Source organism: Bos grunniens, chromosome 15, assembly GCF_055505025.1.
Source record: "Bos grunniens cultivar Pamir isolate PY7600 chromosome 15, Bosgru_T2T1.0, whole genome shotgun sequence".
Lineage (NCBI taxonomy): Eukaryota > Metazoa > Chordata > Mammalia > Artiodactyla > Bovidae > Bos > Bos grunniens.
The window spans coordinates 25,268,418-25,279,724 of record NC_141179.1 but is presented as its reverse complement, the minus strand read 5'-3'; the positions used below and the strand labels follow the sequence as shown (position 1 = coordinate 25,279,724).

Below are 11,307 nucleotides of genomic sequence, written 5' to 3'. Positions count from 1 at the left end.
CTTTCCTAGTTTCTAATTCCGGACACAAAAGGAGGATCTGGGTGGAGGGAAGAGAGAAACATCCCACCATCTGAGCTTGACAAACGCCCCCCTCCACCCCCACCCAAAAAGAGCAGGCCGACGACCCCCAGGCAGGAAAGGAGGGACGGAGGCCTGGGTGGAGGGGCTGGGCCAGGCGTCCGGGTCACCTGGAGCCCCAGACAGAACCAGAGCCAGACAGCTCCGAGACTTCCTTTTCCTCCTTTCTCTCTTTTTCCTTTCTGCTTTTTTTTCATTTGCTTTTTGTTTTTTTTTTTTGCTGTGTGTGTGTGTGTGTGTGTGTGTGTTTTCTGCCCTGCACGGTCCTCCTGGACTCCACCCAGCTCCATTGCTCCTCCTCCTGCTCCTCGCTCCCCCGCCGCGGCCTCAGGCCGGCCTCACACGTAGCACAGATAGAGGTACGTCTTCTCTATCCTCCAGTCGGGCGGGATCTCCTCGGGCTTGTGGCCCTTCATGTGCTTCTGCATGGAGGACAGGCTGGGGCAGTACTCGCTGCAGATGGTGCACTGGTAGGGCGACGCGCCGTTGTGCGTTCGCAGGTGCTTGATCATGGCCGAGTAGTCCCGGGAGCGCTGGTGGCACAGCTTACACTCGAAGGGCTTCTCACCTGTGCGGGGAGAGGGGTCAGGAGAAGCCAGGAGAGAGGGAGGGGGCTTTCTGGAGACGCTCAGTCCCTCTGGACAGCACTTTTCCACGGTGATGGGTGCACGCCCAGTGTGGCGGCCACAAGTCACATCCGGCTCCCAAGTGCCTGAAATGTGGCCCGTGTGACTGCAGCCCTACGTTCTTTTTGTTTTTAATTGAAGTGTAGTTGATTTACAATGGTGTTAGTTTCCAGTATCTTACATTCTTAATCTTGTTCACCATAACTAATGTATTATGTGTGTGTGTGTGTGTGTGTGTGTGTGTGCAAAAGTCACTCAGTCGTGTCCGACTCTTTGCAACCCCATGGACTATACAGTCCATGGATTTCTCCAGGCCAGAATACAGGAGGGGGTAGTCTTTCCTTTCTCCAGGGGATCTTCCCACCCAGTCTCCCGCACTGTAGGCGGATTCTTTACCAGCTGAGTCACAAGGAAAGTCTTGGGTATTGGGACCCTGCATGAACTTTTTGGTCAACCCAATAAATAGCCACACGGAGGTAGTGGTCATGTGTGGGCCAGCTCCAGCCCCTGGACTTACTCTTAACTCTCTCTAGCATGGGGACTCTCTCCTTCCTGAGAGAGGAAACAGAAATCTAGAAAAGTGCCCTCGAAGCGTCTAAAGTCCTTAGGGATGGCTCTTTAGCACACAGCTCCTTCTAGGGGAGCAAGGGGATAGAGTTCTTTCAGGGCTACAGATGGTGGGGAGCAGGGGGTGGTAAGAGTGAGAGAACCCCAGTCTGGCAAGCATACCTCCTCCTCTAAGACTCGAAGAATCTGCCCTGGACCCTGCTTTCCCTCTCAAGCTAGAATGGGGGAGAGACAGAGACCCTGGGAGCCCGTGGCCCACGCCCTAGCTGTGACCACCCACCCCTCTGTTACAGTCCCCTGGAGCTGAGCAGAGGACGCAGCAGAACCTTGTTTCGATACAGTAATTAACTGGCCAGCCATCTCGCTATCGATACTCCTCCGTGCAGAGGCCCCTGCAAATAATGAAGTAATGAACAGCCAAAGTGATCTAACTATCGACCGGCTATTTACGATAGTCAGTGCCAATGCATTTAATGATCCGCCCGCCAGGTCACATCTCCCACAAGGGGCTAAGGAAGCCCCTGAGGCTCTGCGAAATCCTGGGGGTCATTTCGGTTGTCAGCAACTACCACCCCATCCTCTCCGTGTGGCCCAACGCAGACCTGAGACAACACATATCCTGTGCTTACTGCCTCCTCCATCCACCTCCCCTCCCAGGAATTCACACCCTCCCCGCCAGTGCCAGCGGAATCTCCCCTCTCCCTTCTAACTCTGCTCAGGCAGCTATTTCCCCTGATCAGGGGAAGCTTTCTGTTTGGCCATATTCCACTGCCTTCCACCACTTTTATCCTCAAAGGAAGTCCTTCTCAATATCTACCTCCAACCTAGCAGTGTGCTGGTGGTAAGTGTTTAACAACGGGCTCTCCACAAAGCCCTGATTTTGTAGCATTTGCAGATGGTCATGCCGTGAACGAAGAAGGAAATGGCAACCCACTCCAGTATTCTTGCCTGGAGAATCCCATGGACGGAGGAGCCTGGGGGGCTACAGTCCACGGGGTCGCAAAGAGTTGGACACGACTGAGCGACTTCACTCACTTGCTCACTCATGCCGATTTTAAGCAAACAAGGTGATAACAATGAACAAGGAGGTGGGGGGTTGCTGGAAAGACATGTGAATGGTGGCTCTCCCAGGCAGGCTGGAGCCGGCTCCAGCTTTCCACTGTTCCCAGCTCTGGCTGTGCTGGACATCAGGACCACTTCCACCTGTTCTGTCGTCAGGCCCTAAGAAAACAGTTGCTCACATTCACGTAAAAAGGAAGGGGAAGGCCCTTTGAAATGGTAAAACATTATACACGTGGAGGGGTTAGTAAAAACATCGGCTTTTCTAATCTTTCAACTCAATCGAACTTACGATTTTTCCCAACCCTCATTGTAAATCCTAACTTAATGTCCCCTAGGGTCTTATTCTAACCCTCAAGTCACATGAAATCATCCTAGCCTTCATTTTCAGCTAATCGGGCCAAGTGAACCCTAATTAAGGATTCATGAATGGACATCATCTGCGAGCTATTGGTGTGGCTGCCTGGAAGGCTGCTCTGGGCTGCTGGAAAGTGTGATCGATTAGCGATGTCTGCCTCGCCCTCTCCAGGAGGTAGTGGCACTCAGGTGGCCATACTAAGCCTTAAGAGGAGCCCTAGCACCCTGGTTCGGCCTGGGGCCATCCTTGCCTGGGGTCCTCTGGGGAGCCACCTGCCCCGCCCCCAGCCCGGAGCCGGCTGTTTGTCCCGGGTACCTGTATGCACACGATAGTGTGTCTCCAGCTGGTGCTTGAGGCTGAACTTCTTGCCGCAGCCGTTGCACTCGTAGGGTTTCTCGCCCGTGTGGATGCGCTTGTGGCTCTTGAGTGTGCTTTCATCCCGGAAGCAGCTGCCACAGAACTCACACTCGTACGGGTGGTCGCCTGTGGGGACAAGGGGCTGCATCAGGCCCTCGCCTCCGCCCGCCCTCTCCTTAGGGCACATGAGGGCAGGATCAGAGCACCAGAAGGACGAGGCTGCTTGTCCTCACCACCTGCAGACAGGACTGAGGAGCCCCCCTTACCGGCCCCCTTAGCATTAACGGGGAGCACACACGGCCCCATGGTCATCCATGCCTCGAGGGCTAGTCCCAGGAAAAGAGAGCCCATCTGACTCAGGGAGGACAGAGCCCCCAGAAAGCAGGCGCCCTGGGGGCAGAGCAGGCCCAGGGGCTTCAAGACCCTGCTCCCAGCTTCCTTTCTTCTAGGTCAAGGGTGCAAGCCATTCCAGCCTGACTCCACTACCCTCAAAAAATCCCTCCAATGTTCTCAGTCGCTCTGCTCTTTCCCTCCTCCACAGTCTCATGCATCTGTTCTTTCTGTATGATACTCCCTTCTTAACGAACTCCTAGTCACCCATCAAAACCTACATCATGTGTCACTACAGTTCAGAAGTTTCCCTTTAGTGCTACCTCCCATCACCCCAGCCCAGGCAAACTGAGTCACTTTCTCCTCTGTCTCCGGAGAGAAGAAATGTCCAGCATTCTGTCCCTTTTGTAGTAGTAGTATAATTTTCATGGTGCTAATTAAAATGGCCCACGCTGAGTGCTCACCACTGGGCTGAGAACCTCACACAGATCATATCACATAATCACTTCAACAACCTTACAAGAAAGATAGTATCATTCTCATTTTACAGATGAGAAACATGAGATCTTTAAAGACACTTAAACAGGGTCCCTAAGGTCAAAGAACTGGTAAGGAGCTGAGTTGGGATTCAGATCCAGTTCCAGGGTCTGGACACTGGAATACTAGTAATACTAACTGGATATACTGGAATACTCGTGTCGGTTAGCAGACTAATGCCTGACATGCCGTGTTTTATCTGTTGTGACACCCCCTGTGCCCGCAGAACAGAAGCACCACAAGGGCCAGAAGGAAGCCTCGCTCATCCCTGCGGCCTCAGTATGTAGCACACAGTCAAATCCAATCAAGGAGCTCAGAAAATGTCAGTACGTGAAGCTGGGGGAGAACGGCCTTTCCCTTTCCCTGACCTGGCATCTATGCCCATCAGCATCCTGTTTGTAATGCACCTTGAAGTCCCCTACCGGGTCAGAGGCTGGGGCGTGGGGATTAACCATCCTTCCTTTTGTACCCAAAGTGGGGGCTTTGGTGGCTGGGGAGTGGGGGGGGAATGAAAGGTGAAGACTTCAGCTACTTATTTATTACAGGAGTGAAGGCACAGACAATAAAGATAGATTGATCACCCCAGACTTTGTTCATGAATATTTAAATATCGCTGATTCGTCTTGTCACTGTAATTACAATTTCTCTGGGCTGCATCTCCAACAACCACAGTTTATGGTAAAGAATGGCCACTGTATTTCACTTGTCCCTCTGCAGATGTGCGAGGCTGCCAACCGTGTAATGTCCTCTGCATTTCATACATTTTCTTCAGCCGCTGAAGGTTTAAGTCATCCACAATGACCTACGTTTTTTCATTATCCCCATGTCAAACTGCGCTCGTGTCTGGGCATAAATTGTCCTTCTCGTTATAGACTTGCATGCCTGCGCCTTCACTTCCTCTTTAAAATGATATTTTACTCTCTTCTCTCTCTCTCCCCTCCTCAGGCCTCTAACCAAACCTCCCCATTCTCGAAGGCGGGCCTCCGTACCCACATAAATTCTCATCTCTTCTGATGGCTCTGAAGGGTTTTTAAGGCTCTGTGGGGAGAGGATGCTGGGGTCCGCTGGCTGGCGGGCTCTCTCACGGGAGGAAGACTTGCAAGATGCTCCGAGGGTGTAGAGGGGTGGGTGGGAACACTTCCATTGAGGCGTCGGATGGAAGAAGCTCGAAGGGGAGAGCTATCCTTCCACGCCAGTCCCCACCACCCTAGGGGCCCTGCCCTGGGCTCAGAGAAGAGGACCCCACGTGCAGATCTGGGGATGAGCAGGGGTCTGGGTTCCCTGCACCTGCCTGCCCTCTCACTGCAGGGCTGTGCAGACTGCCTGGTCCCCCAGCCTCCAGCCTCATCCAATCCCAGGGGAGACGAGGCCCAGGCAGACCCTGGTCCTGATTAGTTGTGTGTCTAACAGAGTGAGGGGTGATCTGCGTGCGCCTGGCCCCGCAGGCCACTGTGTGCGTGTAGGTGTCTGTGCTCACCGTCGTCTGACATCCAACCCCACCCCGCCTTAGTGAATCGGCAACGATTACGACTTTAATCAAGGATTCAGTATCCTCATTAAGATATAAATAAATAAATAAGGCAGGGCCCACGTGAGACTTCAGCCGGAGCCGGTAATTAAAACGTACATCGGCAGCCACTCGGCAGGTGGGTGGGGGGCACCGCCGTCTGTCTGCATCTTCCCCCCTCCAGAAGGGGCCCGGAGAGTTTAAAAAACAAAGGGTTAAGGCAGAGAGGTTGGTTTGATCAGATTTTTATGAATTTAATCATGAAGTGGATCACATTAAATGAGTTTAAATAGGAAATCTCTAGAGGCAGTCCAGGGAAAGGAATAAAAAATTTAGGAAGGAAAAAAAACACAGCAACGCACCAACACACACACACACACACACACACACACACACACACACACGGATTTTGAAGCACCTGGCCCAAAATCCTCACCCTGAGAATTAATCGTGTCAGTGTTGCCATAATGTACACAAAACTGGCTGCAGAACTCAAAATCCAATTTGTGGAATGTTGATTAACTCTGTAGCCTCTTTAATGAGCTTGACATTAAGTGCAGGACAAACGAGACTAATTAGAGCCCCCACGGCCTGGCCAGTGCACCTGTGACCCCAGTGGTCTGTCCTCACCTGGTTGGTTTCCCTGGCACCGGCCAAGCCCAATGTCCTCTTCCCCACCCCAGCCCCACCCCATCAGCCCCTCAGCCACCCCTCCAACACAGCTGAGGGTTTATTATATGATGAGCCATGTGAATCAGGGATCCATCAATGCCAACTGCGCGGCTGGACTAACCTACCAAACACAGCTGCTGATGCTAAACGCCCGGCCCCAGCAGCAAATGGGCCAAGAACAACGGAATATCAATGAGGCATTGTGTGGGGGTGTGCTCGGCCTGTGATGGCTGCGTGCACAGGCCCTGGCTGGTGTGAAATTGATGGGTGTTGGTCTGTGTGTGCACAAGCAGTGCACACGCTCCATGTTTCCTAGATTAAGCAAGTACTTCTCCCAACCATGTCTGGAAACAGTCCCTCCCAATGAATCCGAGCCATGACTGACCCAGGGACCCGTGACATTTAGGTATCTGAGCTCTGAGAAGACAGCATGGGCAGAGCAGGGCGACCCTGGGTGGGATCGTCTCAGGCAGCATGCTCAGAAGTGGCCAAAGGAGGACTTTCCTGATGGTCCAGTGGTTAAGAATCCTCCTGCCAATGCAGGGGACACAGGTTCGATCCCTGCTCTGGGAAGAGCCCACGTGCCACAGGGCATTTGAGCCCATGCACCACAATGGAGCCCATGTGCCGTGGAGCCCACGCTCTGCAACGAGAGGGCCCACTGCGATGAGAAGCCATGACTAGAGAGCAGTCCCCGCTTGCTGTGACTAGAGAAAGGCCCACGTGCAGCAACCATGGCCAAAAATAAACAAATAAAAAGTAATAAAAAAGAAGTGTCTGAAAGGCAACTGGCCATTTTCGATAAGCCGAGCTTAGGGACCCAGCGGGGCAGGTGCTGACAGAAGGTGCTGATACCTGCCGGGGATGCTTAGGTGGTCACTGCAGAGAAAGTTCTTGCCAGCATTCTCTCCTTCTTTGGCCTTCTTGTCCGACCTTACCCTCTGGGACCCCTCCTCGTCCTAAGCCAGCAAATCTGAGAAGTTCTAAGCAAATCTGGTGATGCTAAGGCAACATGCTCTCCTGAACAGAATGGCATCCAGAAATAAGAGCCTGGGAGGCTTCTCGGTGAGGACGCCTACTGCCAGCAGGACAGGCCAGGTTGTGATGAATAACCACCTCTCCCATATTCAGCAAAGCCTGCCACTTAATCCTGGGGCTGTGACAAGACCCAAGAGTGAGGAAAGGGTCCTGCCAAGTCTGTCATGAGGCATGCAGACTTTTTTATACCCTCTCCAGCAGCCAGGAGAACACCCCCTGTTACACCCCCAGAAAGAGAATTTGCCTCTATCTCCCTGGCCCCATCACCCACCTCTCACCCCAGACTCAGGACAGAACACACACAAGCAGAGACACATGCAGACTTAGAAATGGGCAATCCTTTATCGACATACAATCAGAGAAAGGGAGGCTTCAAGTCACCTGTGACATTGTTGGGGGGTAGGGGATGATGCGAGGAAGCCAATGCCCCTTGGGTCTCAGAAGCAAGCACCCCACCCCCTACCCCTGACTCATAGCTACTCTCCTCCCCCAGCATCAGTGACTGGCTAAGCATGGCTCACAGCTTATACACCCGCACTGTCTCCCCTAAGCAGGGTAAGGCCCGATACAGAACATGTGCTTCTGTTAACTGGTAAGCAGGACCACTTCTGCCACAGTCCCTTAAGAGCCCAAGGCTGACCTCAGAAACATATGTGCACAGCCTGTGTATGTATGTGTGTATGCTGTGTGTGTGCAGAATGTGAAGTGTGTGCACAGCATGTGTGCACAATGTGTGTGTACAGTATGTGTGTGCAGTGTATGTGCCTGCACAAGGCGTGTGTGTACAATATGTGTGCGTGCGTGTGTGTGTGTGTGTGTGTGTGTTTGTGTGTGGAGTAGGACCAGTGGTGGGAAACTCTAGAGACCAAGCAGGCAGATTTTTCTCAAAATTCATTTCAGGTCCACCTGCATCAGAATCTTTGGGAATACTTATTAACCATGTTGAGTCTTAGATCCCACCCACGCCCACTAAATGGAAGTTTCTGGGGTGGGGGGGACCCATGAGCCTACATTTCTAATGAGAGCCGTCTCTGTTGGGCACAGAGATATGGAGAACTAAACGTCCCCAAGGTGGGATGGGATAAGAACTGTCCACGCTGGCCTGCACCTCAGAGGCCCCTGCATGCCAGACCTTTGAGCAGAGAAGGGCCGAGGGCTCCCCCACCGGAGAGACCCCGCCCACCCACCCGCCTGTGGCCAGCCTACCTGTGTGTGAGCGCAGGTGGCGTTTCAGAGCGGTGTGGCTGGGGAAAGTGCGGTTGCACTCGCTGCAGATGTAGCTGCGCACGCCTGCGTGGACCTCCATGTGCTGCTGGAGCGCGCTCTGTGCCTGGAAACGCTTCCCACACAGCAGACAGAAGACAGCCATGTCCGTGCCTGCGGGAAATGGGGCAGAGCCTCAGCTGGGCTGGAGCACGAGCCAGCATCAGGACAGCACCCCCAGCCCCACGCTCAGCAGCAAACCCAGAGGCAGCACGGGCCACGTGATGCTGATGGAGCCCCCAGAACACAGCTCCACCGGTGGACAAAATCCACTCTTTTCCCATCCTCATGGAACCTAAAGTCTAGTGGGAGAAACAGAGATATTAATCAAGAACATCATGGCAGCAAATGACTCTGCAATTGTCTGGAGTGCTGTGTCAAAGGCAGGGTACCAAGAAGCCATCTATCAGAGGGACTTTCCAAGCCTAGGCAGGAGATGGGGTGTCCGGGGGCCTCTGTGAGGAACCACAATAACGAAGATGAAAGCCATCATTGGAAGGTAACACTTAAAACATCCCATCTGCAAAATGGGACCTCTACAGCCTCACCCTTCAGCTAAGGAAAAGGAGACACAGAGAGATTGAGTAATTTGTCCAAAATAGCGGAGTTCACAAGCAAACAGGGCTGGGATTCAAGCCCAGGCAGCCTGGATCTGATCCTCCCCTGATGCTACAGACCCGATTCTCTTAACCACGTCTCCACTCATGAATGCACACATCCTAAGGGTCCGTTCTTTGAACAAATACTATTTTAGTATCTACTACAAGTAGGACTCTCTTTTTGGCCCTGGGGGTGTAGCCATGGAAAACTGTACAAAGTGCCTGCCCTCATCACAGATGTTACCCAGCACACTGGGGACATGGGGACAGCATTCTAGGAAGAAAAAATAGTATCTGTGAACTGGAGAGAAACATGGCTGGTAGAAGGATCAGACAGAACAGTGCAGCTAGGGAGGCAGAGAAAACACAGGAAGGGAGTCAAAGAAGTGGGCCGGGCCAGCTTGTAAGGCGTCTTGAAAATTGTGGTTAGAACTTTAGGCTTCATCCCAAGACCAACGTGCAACTGTCATGGGATTTTTTTAAAAGATTTTTTTTGATGTGAACCATTTTTAAAGTCTTTATTGAATTGGTTACAATATTGCTTCTGTTTTATGTTTTGATATTTTGGCCACGAGGTATGTGGGATCTTAGATTCCCAATCAGGGATTGAACTCATACTCTCTGCATTGGAAAACAAAGTCTTAACCACTGGGCCACCAGGGAAGTCCTCTGTCAAGAGATTTTAAGCTAATGAGGGACATGAGATTTTCATTTAACTCTGGTTGTTTCCTGTGCTGATCAGAAGTAGAGGTAGGTAGCCCATGATATCCTACGAAGTTGTTCTTGTTGTTTAGTCGCTAAGTCGTGTCTGACTGCAACCCCCTGGACCGTAGCCCACCAGGCTCCTCTGTCCATGGGATCTCCCAGGCAAGAATCCTGGAGTGGGCTGCCATTTCCTTCTCCAGGGGATCTTCCTGACCCAAGGATCGAACCAACATCTCCTGCATTGGCAGGCAGATTCTTTACCACTGAGCCACCAGGAGAGCCCTACAAAGACAGGCTGCTATTTTCTGTTCGTCAACCCTCTTTCCGGTGCTGCTGTGGAGCCATGGCTTTCCAGGGATCAGCATCTAAGGAGGAAGCATCTAAGCCCTCCATCTGAGTCCCAGCTGGTCTTGGCCACCGTGGCCACTATTTTGGGTTCCATTTTCCTGAGCATGTCAGCTCCGCCTGGAAGCCCCCAGTCTGGTCAGCTCTCTGCTGGCATCTGGGCTTGATCACTTGTGCTCAGCCCAGCACTGCCTCCCCGCCCCCCGTGTAAAGGACACAAGGGGGAAAGGGGCTGAGGCGCAGCGCCTGTCAGTCCAGAGTGGAAGATGGGGCAGAGCTTGGCTGCTTCAAGTCAAGGTCTGCTCAGTGTGGCATCAGGGAGCTCCCAGTGGAAAGGCGGGGCATACAAGAAAGATAGCATGGACAGCCTGCTATCTCGCAGGTGGAGACAGCAAACGGGGGGTCTCTTTTGGCTGCCTCAGTCCCATTCGTGGCTGGGTCTGCAATGGACTAGCAGGAAGGCAAGGATGGCTTCTCATTTCCCCACATCCCCACCCCTCAAGGCCCTTGTAGCCATGCTCCATCCCACCCATGGGCATCGCCCACACCCAGGTCCAGGAAAGGCTGGGCAGGGGACATGAGAACCAGCCAGGGCACGAACTTCCTCCTGGCCTCAAAGAGCAGAAGGGAGGGGAACCGCTATAGGCCTTGCTATGATGATGCTATGCCATCATCTCATTTAAAACTTGCAACAGTACCCAGCAGGATGCTCACGCCCCTTTTCACAAATGGCAAAACAGAGTGGTTAAATAACTTGCCTGAGGTCACACAGTCAGAAAGAAGAGGAGCTGGGATTTATAAATGCCTCAGTTTGTCTGATTTCAGAAACCACAGAGTTGGGTTAATGTCTCTCTATCTGCCTGGGCTTCTCTGGGAAGAGGCACAGTGATGACACGGTGAACCAGTTCCAACCCAGCTGGCTCAGGAGCCCCCGTGCATCCAAGGTCCACCCTAGAAACAGACAGCCCAGGCCAGGAGGAGCGCCCTAGTGGATGTCACGAGGTAGGGCTCTCTGAAGCCTTCCAACCCCTCTGGGAGCCAGCAAGGCCTCTGCAAGAAGAACTGAGGTGCTCCATTTGATTGAGGGGGGCACAGTGAGAGAAGTGGTCTGCCCAGCAGACGCAGACAAGGGTTGACAGTGAATCCTCAAAGTCCAGTCTGGCCTGGCCAGCACTCCCCAGGGTGGCATCCATCTGCAACACATCCAGGGGCATGGCAGCTCCGGCTGCTTCATCCCACGAGCCCCCAGCACCAGCTCTATCTCTG

At 52.9% G+C, this 11,307-nt stretch overlaps 1 protein-coding gene across 10 annotated transcripts in view; it reads right to left on the bottom strand.

Moving 5' to 3' along the window:
* Positions 1-250: 250 nt before the first annotated feature.
* Positions 251-11,307, bottom strand: part of ZBTB16 (zinc finger and BTB domain containing 16) — a 199,575-nt gene continuing 188,518 nt past the window's right edge. For all 10 annotated transcript variants that reach the window (XR_015141845.1, XR_015141844.1, XR_015141841.1 and 7 more), the window contains 3 exons: positions 8,336-8,506; positions 3,004-3,171; positions 251-646 (listed from right to left, as the gene is read on the bottom strand). Coding sequence is in view for 5 of the 10 variants with exons in the window: in XM_086339306.1 (XP_086195432.1) it covers positions 417-646; positions 3,004-3,171; positions 8,336-8,506 (569 nt within the window). In the remaining 5 variants the exon portion in view is untranslated. The remainder of the gene's footprint in view (positions 647-3,003; positions 3,172-8,335; positions 8,507-11,307) is intronic.